Source organism: Rhincodon typus, chromosome 9 (genome assembly GCF_021869965.1).
Source record: "Rhincodon typus isolate 14 chromosome 9, sRhiTyp1.1, whole genome shotgun sequence".
NCBI lineage: Eukaryota > Metazoa > Chordata > Chondrichthyes > Orectolobiformes > Rhincodontidae > Rhincodon > Rhincodon typus.
The window spans coordinates 43,386,127-43,403,265 of record NC_063340.1 but is presented as its reverse complement, the minus strand read 5'-3'; the positions used below and the strand labels follow the sequence as shown (position 1 = coordinate 43,403,265).

General features: G+C 38.2%; 1 protein-coding gene across 8 annotated transcripts in view; it reads right to left on the bottom strand.

Moving 5' to 3' along the window:
- Window positions 1-17,139, bottom strand: part of LOC109920936 (reticulon-4-like) — a 98,957-nt gene that overhangs the window by 59,649 nt on the left and 22,169 nt on the right. For 2 of the 8 annotated variants that reach the window (XM_048601470.1, XM_048601471.1), the window contains 2 exons: window positions 13,643-13,699; window positions 4,542-7,373 (listed from right to left, as the gene is read on the bottom strand). The exons of 2 other annotated variants lie outside the window; for them this stretch is intronic. In XM_048601470.1, coding sequence (XP_048457427.1) covers window positions 4,542-7,373; window positions 13,643-13,699 — 2,889 coding nt within the window. The remainder of the gene's footprint in view (window positions 1-4,541; window positions 7,374-13,642; window positions 13,700-17,139) is intronic. 4 more of the 8 variants (XM_048601472.1, XM_048601473.1, XM_048601474.1 and 1 more) reach the window with 2 other exon arrangements.

Genomic DNA, 17,139 nt, shown 5'->3' with positions numbered 1-17,139 from the left:
CTTTTCTGATGAAGGGTCTAGGCCCGAAACGTCGGCCTCTCCTTTTCTGATGAAGGGTCTAGGCCCGAAACGTCGGCCTCTCCTTTTCTGATGAAGGGTCTAGGCCCGAAACGTCGGCCTCTCTGCTCCTATGATGCTGCTTGGCCTGCTGTGTTCATCCAGCCCTGCACCTTGTTGTCTCGGATTCTCCAGCATCTGCAGTTCCTACTATCACTAGTTTTAATGTTTTGTTTTGAAGGTATGTAAAAGGCTCAACTATTCTTCATGGCATAGTTGTCTTCAGAAAGTAACGCAAATTTGATCATCTTGTTCAATGCAAGAAAGAAAAACTTGAGGCACTACACTGCTATTAATGCCACAAATTCCACCATTTATTGTAGCTAGGTCTTACTCCAGGTTTAGATTTGTATTCTTAGTCATCTGGTAATATGACTCATGTACTTGAGTGGTATAACTGTCTACATTTTGCCCTCTCTCCTCCTCACCAACCAATTAAAAACTTACTGAACTAATGGGCCACTTGCCCATCAAGTCCAAGTGGCTGGCTGAAATCATTTAGCATAATCTCTCGCATATCTATTTTACACAATCCTTAATACCATAAGTTTAGAGCTAGACAATGTTAGTATCAATAGCAATCACTTATTGAGCATGTATAGCATTACCAGCTGCAGTGCAATGCTTTTAACAGTGAGTGAGCATTTTCCAGTCCCATTCCATCCAGTGCTCAACAAGAGCAAGTAAGATGCTTAGCCATGAGTACATTACCACAGGTATTCTTGACACAGACTTGCCACCTGGCAGAAAAGGGAGGGGGAGAAAAAAAAGGAGTGCAGCTGAATTTTTTGCCACTGACTGAGATTTAGCAAGAGGCATCCGAACGACCCAAATATAAACCTAGTAAGTTTAACTAATCTTGGGCTTATCTCTTTTCATAGTGCAGTTGGGAAACTTGAGAACTTCCAATGGAGGAGGCTGGAAGCCAGATGCAACCTACCCTTATCCCTCTATTATTGGCACAACCCATAAGTGGTTGCCATGTGGCTATTGCTGACAGTTTCATTTTTGGGGTAAAACACTAAAGAAACCATAAAGATATAAAGGCTCATATAAAACATATTGTGTTTATAGTAAGCCGTTTCTAAGGCATTCCCAAGGTCCTTCCACAGACAGATTACTAAATAAATATAGCACTATATTAGAACTAATGGCTAAAAGCTTAGTCAAATATAAGGTTCAACAAATGTCTTAAAAGGAAGAGAATTTAAAAAATGCAAAGAGGAATGGGAAGGAATGCCAAAGTTAGGGCCCAAACAGCTGAAGCTATGACTGCTAATGGTGGATAAATCAAAAATCAGGGACACAAAACTAAAAAGGTCCCAGCATTGGAGAAACAGAGATCTTGCTATACGACCGCATAGAAGCTAAGAGGGGTTAGGCCACAGAGTGATATTAAAAACAAAGCTGTTAATTTGAAAAGGCATTTTCAGACTAAGCCAGTGGGTCAGGCTGCACGGGTGACAGGCAGAGAACTTTGCTACCTTTGTCTTAACTCAAGTAGAGCTTTAGATAAATTCAGATTTATTGTGGATAATGTGGATATTGTGATTGACTGATCAGGAGAGCACTGGAATAGTCAATCTAGAGATTAAAAGGACACAGATAAGTGTTTTGGTAATAAGCTGAAGCCGGGCAATTTTAGACAATGACAACGGTGATTTAGGTAGGTAGCTTTGATGGCAAAGTAGCACACTCAGCATTTAATCTTGGGGTCAAATTTAAAACTAAGGCTTTGAAAAGTCTGGTTCAGCCTCAGACAGTGTCTAGGGTGAGGTAAGAGGACAACATTTAAAGGAGCTTGTAATGGGGACCATGTTGTTGGACTGCATATCGAATAAACAGTATGACAAATCAAACATAAAGGTCAAGACAGTTGGTTATGAAACAGATTGATTCAGCATACATGCAGAACATAATAATAAAACAAAGAATTGCCAATGCAGGAGATAAGAAAGAAAAACTACTGAAACAGAAATTTCTGGAGAAACTCGCAGCATCTGTCAGAAGAAAGCAGCGTTAATGTTTTGAGTCTGATGATTCTTCATCAGAATATGCAGAATGTAATGCTGTTTTTTCAGATGAGGTCACCACGAAGCAGCATATAGATGAAAAACAAAGTAGTCCTGGAAAGATCCGTAGAGGATATCAGAGATAAAAGTGAGCAAACAGGAAGAGAAGCTGATGTATGTGCTTCTCTAGCTACGACTACATAGATAAGACCAGAAACAACCGAGGACAGTCCATCTTCGCTGGATGGAAGAGTTATACAGAGGAAGATCATGCGATTATCCAAGGTAATAAAATTGCAAATGCATGGTGAAGAATAAGGAGAGTTAGATTGGCAGGGTCTCAAGACACAGAGCATATCATTTGTGATTTTCATACATACCATTTCAGTATTGTCAAGAGAGCACAAATTGACCAGAAAGTTTCAAATAAGGATTGCAAGGAAGATGGGCACAGATTTGGTTGATGACATATTCGAAAACTTGACAGGAAACAGGAGACTGGAAAGGAGGTGGCAAAAGAGCAGAGGGGTCAAGACGTTATTTTGGAAGAGGGAAACAATGACTGCAAGTTTGAAAGAGACAAAGTCTGAATTCAAAGGAGAGAGAACTGTTAGTATCAGCTAAAACGGATATAAGGAAGGGAACTGATTTCACTGTTTAGTAGAAATAATGTTGAGGAAGCAGGTGGTGGGGTTCATTCAAGATAAACTTGGAGGGGGCATGACAGGAAATGGGAGGGAAATGAAAGATGCAAGTTTGGAGATAGCATAAAGGAGAGCCACTGAAAGTGTTTGGCAAGGGAACCTGGTGAAGGAAAGGTAACGGCAGCTGAACAAATGATCAATCTTCGGTGCTCTTTCAGGCTTTCAAAAAATAAACTTGGAGGAACTGAATGTTTAAATAATAATTTGTATGGGGGGGGGGTAAAACAAAATAAAAATAAATCAGGGATTACCTTTACGTTCTATGACAATTTGACAATGAGCAGTTTGGGAGCATAAAACAGCATCAGGTCCTGTTCTATGTGATCCAGCCAGACTTGGAATGGAACAGCAAAAAAAAGTTCAAATGTCTGACATAAACAAACATTCATGCATGTATTCCTTGGACTCAAACACTTACCAGTGGAAATTATGGTTTAATCAGATACTGGATGTCCGACAGGCTGTTCAACAGCAAAAAAGGCAAGGGTGAGGGAGGTATGGGTGTCAGTGTATACAGGGAACCTGATTATATTCTATATGTCACCAGATGTCTAAGAAGTAGGACAGTGCCTAGGAAGAAGAGGTAATAACAGCAGCAGGAAGAGAATATGCAAGGTTCTAACCAAACAAGTAGGTTTTGATCTCATCAGTAATAGCTAGATTGTATTTCCCCCCCCCAGGAGGTTTACAAATACTGTACACACATTTCAAGGAGACAAAGAACAAAATATTCTTTCAATTTTCATGAGTTCAATGTCTGTGGTTGAACGATTCAAATTTAAATAAGAAAAGTTTTAAAACTGAATTTAGAAATAAAAATCATAGAATCTCTACAGTGTGGAAACAGGTCCTTCAGCCCAATAAGCCCACACCAACCCACAGAGCATCCCACCCAGACCCATTCCGCTATAAACCCACCTAATCTACACATCCCTGAACACTATGGGCAATTTAGCATGGCCAATCCACCTACCCTGCACATCTTTGGACTGTGGGAGAAAACCGGAGAAAACCCACACAGACACAGGGAGAATGTGCAAACTCCACACAGACAGTCGCCCGAGGGTGGAATCAAAGCCAGGTCCCTGGCGCTGTCAGGCAGCAGTGCTAACCACTGAGCCACCACGCCTCCCACTCAAGGAAAAATTTTTTTTTTTTTTTTTGAAAGTCACAAAGGACTCAAATTTTCCAGATAGTCAATTTGAACAGCATATGTTAATTTAAATGAAGTGGTTGCATTTCTGGAAGGAATTTTTTTTTAAATGGTTTAGGACTACGGAAAAGCATTTATTTCAGCAATGTTAGCTATCTAGTCCTATGATTTACCAGTTCAAAAGCAGTAGACCTGACAGCTTTTCCACTAGGTACGAGCTGAATCAAAATATCTTCAACCAAATAATTTTGCAAAGGATTGTTTCACAAATTAGTGCAGTATCTAAACTTGCATGCACAATCTAAGGAAATGTATCTTAATCTTACCTTAAATCCCTAGATTTAAATTTTATACGTCATTTGAAAATGCACTAAAATATCAAAAATCGTGGCATAATCAAGCATTCACCAGTATTATTTGGGAGTTAGACTGAGGGACTTGTACTTTAGACTAAAGCATTTGTAAAGACAAGATTGTAAAGATTAAGCAGTCATGCATTTAAGACACTTCTAAAAGCTAACAAATATAAGCATGCTTTCAATTTACATAGGATGCGAAAAAAATATCTGCAGGTCAAGGTGCATTTCTGAAGTAATGATGTACACATATTTTTACCTGATTTTTTGTCCGGTTTTACAGAAAAATCTTCAATACCAGCAGCAGCAGCATCTTTAGATGTTTTAGTGCCCTCAGCCACAGGAAGCAATTCTGGCACCAGGGCTTCTATAGGAAGAATTTTTTTGCTTACATCATCTTCTCCAACAGTGGAAGGAAATATTACATCTGTTTCTTGCTGAGACATGGATTGTGCTACTGTTCCTTCCTTCCCTCCCAAAACTTCTGCTAGAGCAACACTGGTTTCTAAAATTTTTGTAACCACTTCTTTTGAAGCCTTAGTTACTTCTTCATTTATGGGAAATGAAGCATCATTTTGGGTCTTCATCTGTGCTTGCACAGTCTCCAAATTTTCAGAAGGGTCATCAATTCTGGTTTTCATTTCATCAAATTCTTCCAAATAATTGTCCGGAAATATATTCTGCAAAGTCGGAGCATCACCACCAGTAACTGGTTGGGAAGTAGTCAAATTAGTCTCTTCAGCCAAGACTTGTGAACCAAATCCTCTGTCAGCAATCAAAATAGGGTCAGATTGTTTTGCAGCATACTTTTCACCTATTGTTGCACTAGACAGTACTTCCTCAGAAGTTTCCTGATAACTTAAACTAATTTCTGGTACATCTTTCTCTGTAACTTTTAATAGGTCAGTCAACACATCTTCAGTTATATTTTTAGTCAGTGATGGGATTTCAGTTTCATCTTGGAGTGAAAGTGGAGGAAGTGAACACTGCTCAACATGTTTGTAATCAGCTAAAATCCCTTCAACAGGTTTCATTCCAATTGTAGCAGCTCCCTGTGTTCCCAAAATTGGTTCAGATTTACTGATGGCAACTTCTTTGCATGTAATCACATCTAGACTCATTGTTGTCACTGAAGTATCAGCCGTTATGTCTGGTTTTGGATAAAGCAATGTAGAACAACTTGTTTCTTCCACAATCTTACTTGGCAATGATTCTTCTTTCCTGGATTGATCAACAAGCTTGTTTATTTTTTCAGAGACATCAAGCTCACCGTGCTCCAAGTGTACACATAAATCTTTACTATTATCTCCTACTTCTATAACAGAATCTAATGTGTGCTCCAGTATATTACCCTTTTCAGAAACCAGAACATCCTCCGAAATATTTACAGTATCTTCCACAATTCCTTTTTTTGTAATAGCCTTTTGTTCTTCAAGGAAAGACTGTGTTTTTGTTAACTCTGGAATACCACTGTCAGCAGCAAGTGGTTCTTGAAGGGCATACGCAATTTGCTCTTTAGCAGCATATGGAGCACAATCAGGATCCGAGAGATTTGTAACACACTCACTCCCTATGAAAGTTGGCGCCGTCACAATAGTGTCTGTTAAATCTTGTACATCATCAGATTTGTCTAAAATACACTCTTCAGATGTGCGAAGTAGTGGTTTGCATTGATCAAGAGATTCTTGAGGAGATTTCCTCATTTCTGTATCAAATGCACATTCAGTCATTTCTAATCGTGTTAATCCCGGGGATGTGATTTCAGAGGTGCTTTGCATATGGTATGGGGAAAAACTACTAAGCAGTTGTGAATTCATTTCAGAAATCGATGTTATATCTATATTAATAGGTAGTTTGTTTTCAGCAAATACTGGTGCCTCAGATTTTGTTTCTGGATCTTCGACCTTATCGCTTACTTCTAATTCAACAGCAGCTAACTGTAATGGTATTGATGTTTCTTTGAACTCAATCTTTCCTTTTATGATTTCTTCATTTTCAGGAACCATTTCATTAGTGCTGGAGGAATCAGACTCCAACATGTTATAAGAATCAAACGTAGCATAGGTCATGCATGCTTGAGATTCACTTACAACTGGAACTTGCGAAACAGCAAAGTAGGCTTCATCAGTTGGAGGCAGCTTGTCATCTTGTTCAGAGGACCGTTCTACATGGTCCTCCAAGTCTGCATAATCTAGCATTCCAGTAGTTCTGGCCACAGTTGGTTCTTCAGTTTCACGCAGTGTCTTTGAAGCTTCTTGATCTTGAAACACATCTTTCTCAGTCTTATCAGTTACATTAATGGCATCTTTGATATTAGAATCAATAACAGCCATCTGATTAATTGCTGGATCAGAACTCTTTAGTTCATTTTTCTCCTTTACTTCCAAAATATCCCCATAACAAAAGTTAAGACCACTGTCCACTGGTTTTATAGTTTGCTCATTAGAATCCAATGTATTCTGGATGAACTCCTTCTCCTCAACAACTCTGCCTAAGGGAAGCGTATCAGTCCCTAACGCACCAACATACTCACTAATGAATCCTAAGTTACTTGTTTCCATTTCAACTTTGCGGTCCTCTGATAAATGAACATTATCTATTCTCGTAACCTCACTAATCTTCAGTTCTCCCTTATCTGCAATGACTTGTTCTGGCATTGTTTCTTCAACGAGGAGTGCAGTCCCTTTAAATTCATTTCGATTTGGCTCTACACACTGATCAACGGTGGCTTGAAATGGACTTCCATCAACAGAATTTAGTTTGTCTATCTCTGATGATTCTATAAGTGCTGGCTTCACTTGTGCCTTTTCACCAACAGAATAAGCTTTTTCTAAATGCTCTGCTACTGGTTTGTCCATTGCATTTTCCACAAAACCAAAGGTTGTTTGCAATTCTGTGTTTAAAGGAACTTCAGTCTGTATTAGATCATCACTGTGGACTGATTTTGTGGACACTGTTAATTCAGTTACAGAATCAGAAGAAAAGGAGGGCAAAGAGGAGACAGGAACAGGTTCAACATGCATAGGTGCAACATCCTGTGGGCCCACAGGTTCGGCACTAGCTGGCTGATCTTTCAAGTTGACAGAAAAGTCTGTGATCATGGATAGAAAGGAAATGAGAAAAGTCAAGTCTTAGTTTTAATTGAATGCCCCACACACACACACACCAATATTCATATACAAATTTAATATAAAAGTAATTCTCATCATTTTAAAGCAGACTAAAAAGGACCACTCAAACATACCTGAATGATTTCATTGTTATTTCTACTCATTTCTTTTCAAATGGTAAAACTGCATATAATTACTAAGTCATTTAATTTGGAATCAATTAAAAATGAGCATTTCCACTCACTTTCCCCATCAGCTTCTAAAGAAGAAATTCCAAATAGTGTTTGCATCTAAATCTTCCCGGCATCCATTTGAAATCATACTTGTACAGTTCGATTTGAGCAACTGGTGAATGTACTGGCTCTATACAGTTAAGCACACCACCTTCAATTCCCTAATTTTTGCATACTTTGAGTTTTTTCACTGAAATTGCATAAATATCCATTTCCAACATTCTCATCTGCTACGTGACTCAAGTTTCATTTCTAAATTCTACTGCAAACTTTACTGGAACAGGTCAAATATATTACAAGTAAACCTATATCAGATAATTAGGGAAACAGATGGGATCCAATAAACTTTAAAATGGTTCTGTTGCCAGATGGATCAACATCTCAAATGAACTTAACAGAATAGCAAACAGAGTTTTGTTTTAAACAACTGCTGTGATCTATGTTGGGATCAACAGCATAGAGACAAAAAAAAACAAGTAGGCAGATCATGTTCTGATTGTACCAGGAGCAAAGAGCTAAACTAAAGACAGCCTAGAGAATTACAATCTCTGGATTACTACCTGTGCCTCACGCAAACAGGCATAGAGATCAGATTAGGTAGATGAACATGTGGCTAAAGGAGTGCTGTGTTGAGGGGGTTTGGTTTCAATTTTATGGGATAATGGCACCAAGACAAAAAGGAGCCTATCCACCATGACTGTCGCATGACTGACAAACCAGTCTGGGACTGGAGTTCTAATGCAAAAGATAATGGAAAAGATTGCCTACATCTCCTCAACCACCAGCCATCTAAACAACCACCCCTACAAAAGAAATTCCAAATTGCCAAGATCAATGTTGGAGTTGGACTTTGATCTCAAAATGTAAAGCGAGAACGTTGTCAAACTGGTATTCCACTACTGCTCTTCTTTGTACTAAAGACTAATTGAATAGTCCCTCCATCTTTACTGATGTTCAGTGTGCCTGTATGCAGGCTCTGTTTAGAAACATTCCATCTCCGTCTCCATTTAAGAACATTTGAAATAAACCCCACTTCTGGGTTTTAAGCCTTATCACAGTTGCAGTTCTTGAAAACTCAGAACCCAATGTGGGGAAAAGTTCCCCACTGTTTTGAAAAAAGAAAATAGACCAATCTGCTCGCACACAGCCGGTCAAAATATGGAAGAGATTTGTTTTAAAACTCAATCTGTCCAAGACAATAAAACTAAACAGAAAAGAATTTATGATTGCTCTAAGGGCTTGTTGTGCAGTGATAGTGCACCCAGACTAGGAGGCCTTGGTTGCCCCATAGTTCCAGAGCTATGTAATAACATCTTTGAACAGGTTGATTAGAAAATATCTATAACAATGGCACTGCAACTTAAGTAGAAGGAACTTTTACCTCCATACATTGAGATAAACAGGTTAGCATGTCAGAAAACTACTGGTTCTCTTGAATGTATCTTAGATCATTTTCTGTAACAATGTCATAGAATGAAGAAGGGAGAGGCTATATTAAATTTCTACATTTAGGGAATGCTGACTTGAATGGGATAAGACAAAGTATGCACATGGTATACTGGGCAAATCTGTTAACAGATAAAACAACAGAAAATTAGTGGGAGATGTTCAAAAAAGCATTTCATAAGATTGAAAAACTGATTTTTACCTACAAATGGCAGAAAAACAGACAAAAGGCTGCCATAGAGAACAGAATAGGTAAGTGAAACCATAACAAAGATAATGCATGTAAAATACAAAAATGCACAGACACTGGCACGAAGAAGATGGAGCTACAAAAGGATATCAAGACATACAGCAGAAATGCAAGAAGGGATTGAAAAGAACCTTACAAGACATATCAAAAGCAACACCAAAGTCCTCTGCAATGCAAATCGGGATAAAGGGTCATCACAGCAACGTTATCTTTACAAAAGAGCCAATAACGATGTAGTCGATGGAAAGAAGACAATAGCAGACATGCTAAATAACTGCTTTACACCAATTGTTAACAGCTAACTAAGAGATCAGACTGCAGACATCTTAAGGAAACTATGACGGAATACTGATTGGATGGTACAATCATTTCACTCCAGAAATTCAACACCATCCAGAACAAAACAGTCATATGGCTCGATTCTCTAAGAGAGTGCAGAAACCTTTTAACCTCGCTTTACTATACCTCCCAGCTCCATTCCTTTCACCAATATAATGGGAACATCATCACTCAAACTGCCACTTCAAGTCTTTCATTTCATTTTCATCCCAAAACGTACTTCCTTTTGCTTCTGGCTTAAAATCCAGGAATTCTCTGTTTAATGCTATATTAACTATACAAATCACCACAAAGACTGTAGTGAGTCATAGTAGTCAATCATCTCTCACTTCAAAAGCAACTGTTGTTCATATCCCAATAATCTTTATATAATAAAAAAGGGAGAACAATAGTCTTGACCAGTTCCAATATTAAAAAAAAACCTGCAAAATCTAATGGAATTTAAGGTGGAAGACGTATCGCCTTTACTGTTTCTAAATCCCACACACTTGCTCAGAAACATGAAGGACACAGGCTCAGGATAATCCTAAATTCTTCTGAGATTTGCTTATTAAATCATAATCCAGAAATCTAGCAAACAACTTTGGCAAATATTACATTTTGCTTCAGTGTTTAGATTCAAACCTTGATCATTGGAGTTACCAATTTCTAACAGTACAAACTAATGACTGCACCCTAGCCAATGTTTGCAAGTACCGTAAATGACCGAATTTAACACTAAATGGTACCTGCCCAGCTGTGAAGCCTTGAGGGTGAATAATGTTCACTGAAACTAGAATAATGTGTGTTGTCCTAAACAGTCCTAATCTCTTCTGTTCCTTTGTCCAGACTTGGATGAGAAATGAGTATATTCCACACTAGGCAGCAAACAACAGAAGTATTGACAATTCTGGTCAGTCACCAGACAGGATATATGATTGCACAGATTTTAAAATCAGAACAGTGTGTCAAAGTTGCCCATATCAGGCCTAAACTGCTCAGTCTCTCTTCATAAGACAAACCCCTCAACCTCTAGAATCAATCTAATGAATCTCCTCTGTACTGCCTGCAATGCAACTACACCATTCCACAAGTAAGGGTAACAAAACTGTAAAAAAAAAAAGACCTCAGATGTAGTCTCACTAATGCCTTGTACAGTTGCAGCAACACTCCCCTACTTTTATACTCTATCCCTTTAGTCAAAATTCCATTTGGCTTCTTTTCAATATTAGAGCTGGCAAAGGTTGTTCCTATCCAAACAAACAACAAACTGAGTCAACAGCAAATCAACAGAATTTAGGTTGAACTCAAATATCATCAACAGCAATACTGATGTGAACAAGCACCTGATAAAGTATTTTGTGAATATTTATCCACAAGGTGGTCATGGACATAACTCACATCCAAATCCAGAGCTTTTATATGAATGGAATGATTGGAAGAGGGAAATAAAGAAAAGCAAGATTTATGACTTTCCCCAAGAAGCCTACTAAAAAAGTACACCTGTGGACACCATGAAGAGAAGAAAAGGCTCATAATTTCCACTGCAATTCATCTGCCCCTTCCATGGTCAATTTTTCATTGACAAATATTTAGACTCAAAGAATACTGCCCATTCAAAACACAACTTTGAAAATTATTGAAAGAACAAAGCTAAGAGTTTTCTCCCTTTGGCCTCTGGATGCTCCCTCAAAATATACAGCTTGAACAAAAAGTCAGAGGGAAAAAGTTACCAACATTGAAATGGTAATACTTGTGAATCTAAGACATCACATTAAAATGAAATTTAGACTTCCAATTTAAAACAGATTGAATTTTTGACGACTTGGAAGACCAAAAGAACAATGCTGTTACAACAAGTAGAGAATAGAATGGGAAGGCCTTTATCTCAAGCTGGGGTTTAAACACATAACATGGAAGAAAATAAATAGCACCATAAGTGAATGTTTTTGGATGGGAGGGACACTGGAAATATTTCCAAATAATTTTATACAATTTCTAGAAACGATATCACTCATTTGTTCAGTATGCAAAGGTCAAACATGTAAATGTACATAAATATTCTGAGAAATGAATGTGACTGTTTAATTATAAAAGTACCACTTGACAATTTTGAGAGATTTGACGTGCACTTGGCAGATACTTTGCCTAACCTGTTAGGTATCTAAATTCAAATACTTTTTGGGAATTTCTGCCATGCATCAGAAACTCCATAACGATTTTTTCTGGATACAGTATTAATACGCTAAAATTCTGGATCTTAATTTCCAAGGCACTAGGCCAGTTGCTGTTATTTATTAATTTAATGTATGACAATGTCCTTAGGCTCAATTATATTGAAAGTGTTATCTTCACTGTTGTTGAATCATACTTTCACACCACTAAGGGCAGACTAAACAAATACAGGGCTCAAAATATTAAGACTGCCTAAACCTCAAAAATCTTTATGACAAAATGGGTATATATTTAGGCAAAATATTTATGACAGAAGGGCAGTACAGTGGTTCAGTGGTTAGCACTGCTGCCTCATAGCAGGCAGGGGTCTGGGTTCGATTCCATCCTCGGGCGACTGGCTATGTGGTGATCACACATTCTCTTCCATGTCTGCACGGGTTTCTTCTGGGTGCTCTGGCTTCCTCCAACAATAACAAAGATTTGCGGGTTAGGTGGATTGGCCATGGGAAATGCAGGATTACAAGGATAGGGTAGGATTCTCTGGAGGGTCAGTGTGGACTTGATGGACCCCATGGCCTGCTTCCATACTCTAGGGATTCTATGATTCTATGAAAGGATTTTGGCTCTCCAGCTTCAAATTAGTTTCAAACTTCCCATCTTTAACATATTGTTCCCCCTCCCAAGCAAAAGTCAAGAACACACCAACCTTCAAACATTTCAACGGACACACCCATCTCTTCCTTGTCAATATATGTTATACTCCTAAAGTATGTATCCCCTTTCTGGCTGGATTTTCTTCCCACAAGGTAAAACCAAGGCAGCATAATAATTAATACCAAAGTTGACAATGTAAAACAAGCCTTTGGAACTTTCTGGGTATTTGCCCCACGTTTATTGTGAGTAAAGTACTTTAAAAGCTTCCCCCCAATCCCCTCAAAAGCTGTCATGACTGAGCATAGTTTACATTCTTAGAACAAAAGGTCATTCAGGTACTCCAGAGTGGTCCTTGAATATGAAGATTGTCCCTTTACTAGCGGAAAATTAGTTTGCATATAGGAAACGGATGAAGTGTAGCTACAGAATCTGGACAAATAAAATGGAAAGGATAAAGAAGAGATATTATATACAAATAAAAGAGGATAGAGACAAAAATGGAAAGATTAAAAGGTATATTACAGAAAACAGTATTTTTCTACATCGTACAGTATTGTTAGCAACTAATAAAGGTCAGCTATTGCAAGAAAAAGATACAAGATGCTGTCAAGTGCAGAGTATGACATGTTAATTAGTTCAACTTCTGCATATTTTAGCAATTATATTGTTCTTATTTTATCTCTATCTACTGCTGAGTATGTTGACTCTCACAACGGACAGCAGTCAACTTCCAGAATCTAATGCAAATAGAGAACGCAGCAGATTATCAGTCTATGAAGGACATCACAATTTACTGTTTCCACATTAAACACTGATTCCTATTTGAAGAGCAATAATCATGCGATCAGGAAAAGTGTCCTTTGGAAACTGCCAAACAGTTTTTCACATCACAGGCAACAATCTCAGCATTAACCATGGATGAAATGTGAACTTTATATTGCTTTAACAATTTTTACTTCAGAACCAGAAATTTTGCAATCAGCTCTGAAAGTCACACTCTGTACTAATGTAAGACTTTGATATAGGAATACTTTGAAACAGGAAGCCAGCATATCATCTGGTAATTAAGCCTATAACAAGTGACCAGAATAAAATCAAAAGTCAAATTATTTTAAGCAACTGATTAGATTCATAAGATGCAGATAAGAATAAAAGGAAAGCTGAAGGAACTTGCCTGCAGAGGACTGCATCACACATTCAGGTGCAACGGAAGGAGAAAGAAAGGATTCGTCTGAAAAACAAATATGACAGGACCTCAGCAGGGCAAGCAATTTAACTAAATGATATCAGATGGCCCAAACAAAGTCCTTCAAATCCAGTAAACAAAAGCTTTCAAGCAATATTTTGATCTTAAATATCAAAATTAAGCAAGTGACCATGAAATGAATTTACAATCTGCAATTTTAGTCTTGTTGTCCAAATGTCAATGTAGATCAATCACAATAATTAGATCAACGTTGTCCAAATCTTTTCCCATTGTGACTGATTTTGGGGTTTGAAAATTGTCACAACCCTAAGAGATCTGAGGGCAGGAGGCGTAACCTCTGTGATAGGGAGGGAAAAACGGCCAAGCTATGTGGTGCTTTTGAGCTCACAACCCTACATGGGGTCCCAGGATCTACTCTGGCAAGGCTCAACTAACATGTTACTCACAGGGAGAAGGACCTGTATATAGAATCAAACAGTTACTTTAAAAAAAACAATGCATCCTGAAGTTTGATTTCTTCATACGGGGGTTGCGGTGGTGGATCATTTTCTGCTCAACATTTGTCTAAATATACTTCTGATGGAAAGCCTGCTTGAGAACAGGCAAAGCTGTGAAAGATTTCAGCAAAACATCCTTGCAGTTTTCACTATACAGGTTCAGACAAAGAATTAGCACAAATGACAAGGTATCATACATAGTGCATTCAGCACCTTAAGAGTATACACCTGCACCAATAAATTCCTTCTGGTTGAGGAGAGAGGAAAGAGGGAAGAGAAAGGAAGATATTAGCACAAAAAAAAATCAAAAAGGTTAACACTAAGGTTGTAGATCTCACAATAGTCCCTCAGCATTTTCCTATACTTTAAAACACTATTCCAAATGCAAGAAATTACTCAGACGCCAACTGATAAGTGCAGACTTGTAAAAAAAGAGTTAATTAAACCAGAGTAGTATTCTGCAAATTGAATTGGATTTAATGCAAACGCATGACAATACTGTCAGGGATAATTCAAAATTAGTTATAGAAGTTTGAAATGGCAAAAAATCTCAACAGCCTAAATTAGTTGAATTTTAAAAAAAATATTTTGAGAATGGTTATTTTAACTTCAGAAGTACAAACTTCTGTAGCGAAAGTATGAAGGTTAGTGAAGAATTACAACTTTTATGAAACATTTCCAAATTGAGAAGGTTTACAAGACGCTACATCACAGCTTCCTAAACCGTGGGTTGAGATCCCCAGTGGAGCTGTCAATTGAACTTTTCGGATTGCAAAAGCTGCTGTGGATTTGCAACCAATTACTAACATCTGCATGGCCTTTTTAACTAGTGGTGTAGACTAATTGCCCAATCTATAGACCTGAACCCAATCCCCAAAAACCTAATGGGAAGGTAGGTGCCATTTAAATAAAAACCACTCTGGATCAAACAACTGAACCCCTCCCCCAGCCACTCATGTCTCTCCCAGCTGTACTGCAAAATAGGAAGGTACACGATTATACGTGGGAACCCTTAGAATTCTACCTATGGCATTGGTTTTTGATCAAAGATCTATGTCTTTAAAAACCATAACACAAAGTGCTTCTGCCAAGAACATTCAAAAGCCCGACCACTACAAACAAGCCACAATAACTTACATTGATTTATAAATCAAGCAGCACCTGTACATAAGCCTTTCCTTAGCCACATTTGAAATTAACTCAATTACAACATACCTGCTAGATAATAACATCAGATCTATCCCATGCCCCCAAGCCTTCAAATTGAAGATAAACATCCAATACAGCCCTTCACAGGAGCATAGCCCAAGCAAAGACAGTCAGAGGTGGCTAAAATTGGATTTGGTTAGGATATGGCAGGATTTTTGGAAAAGTCAAATTTATTCAGGAGACAGTTTAGGCAAATGAGGGGTGATCTTGTGGAACATGTATTTTTAAAAGTGTTCAATAGGGTTGATGAAAAATGGATGCTTCCCATAGCTGGGAGTTCTACAATCAGTGGGCATAGTCTGAGAATAAAGGGTGGTGAATCTTTGGAATTCCCTACTCCAGACAGCTATGGAGATTCGGTCACTGAGTATTTTCAAAATAGAGATTGATAGATTTTAGACAATGGCATCAAGGAGTGGGGGTATAGTGGCATAAAAATGGCATTGTGGTACGTATACAAAAAAATTCAACAATGGCCTAGCTGAATGCTGGAGCAGGCTTGAAAAACCAAATGGTCTACTCCTGCTCCTATTTCCCACATTCCTACAGTCTAAAGTCTAAGGAAATATACCAACAACGATACTAAACTATAGTTTATAAAGGAGCAGCAGCTGGAAGATGCTAACATGCTAGAACACAGGTAGAAGGTTTAGTACTTAATGAATGCTAGTTTTTTTTACATACCAATTTCAATGTGCGCGCTTACTGGCAATTTCAATTATTTTAGCAAAAATGCCTCAGAACAGTCACATGAGAATCAAGGTCACTGAATAGGCTTTGTGCAGTCTAAGAAATCTGACAGCTTGATACAAAAGGGCATTCAGCAAAAATTAAAATTAACTAACAAATATACCGATGGAGTCTGCTTCAAAGGTTTCTGGCAGAGAACGCTATTCTAACCACAATATGGGAAAGAATATTTTTAACCTTCAACTCTTAACTATGTTCATCCTCGTTACCCACAAAGCAAACAGTGGGGAGAAAACTTAAGTATTTACTCCAATAGAACCTTTCATGATCTTTAAGATGTCCTTACAGTCACCCCTTAGTTCTAATATAAAAAGGGGCCAATATTCCAAGTCACAGCTTTTCCCCTACTTCAACCAAACCTACAGTATTTCATATTTTGCCTTTTGCAACATAATCCTCAATTTTGTATTCCCATGTTATCCAATTTTCATTTGAGGGCTTTGGCTGAATCTGCCTTCACAGATGCTTAGGCAGAGTATTTCAGATCCTAACCACATGCTGTATATTAATTCTTTTCATAATCATCTTGAATTGATATACTTGTTTTCAACCCTTCTACCAACAGGAATGGTTTCTCCCAATCTACTTTGTACAGACCTTTCATAATTTTAAATACCTCCAAACATGCTCCTAATTCTTCTCATCAGAAACAAAAATAGCCCCATCATCTCCAAAGTATCCTTGTAGCTGAAGTTTCTTATCCCTAGAACTATTCCTATGAATATTTCCGACAACCATTCTAAAGCTTGTAATTCCTTACAGCAGCACAGTGGTTAGCACTGCTGCCTCATAGCGCCAGGGATCCGGGTTCAATTCCAACCTCAGGTGACTGCGTGGATTCGCATGTTCCTCCCACAATTCAAAGATGTGCAAGTCAGGTGGGTTGGCCATGCTAAATTACCCATAGTGTTCAGGGATGGGTAGGTTAGATGTGTTAGCCATGGGAAATACAGGGATAGGGTAAAGGGATGGAGATGGGTCTGGGCGGGATGCACTTCAGAGGGTCAG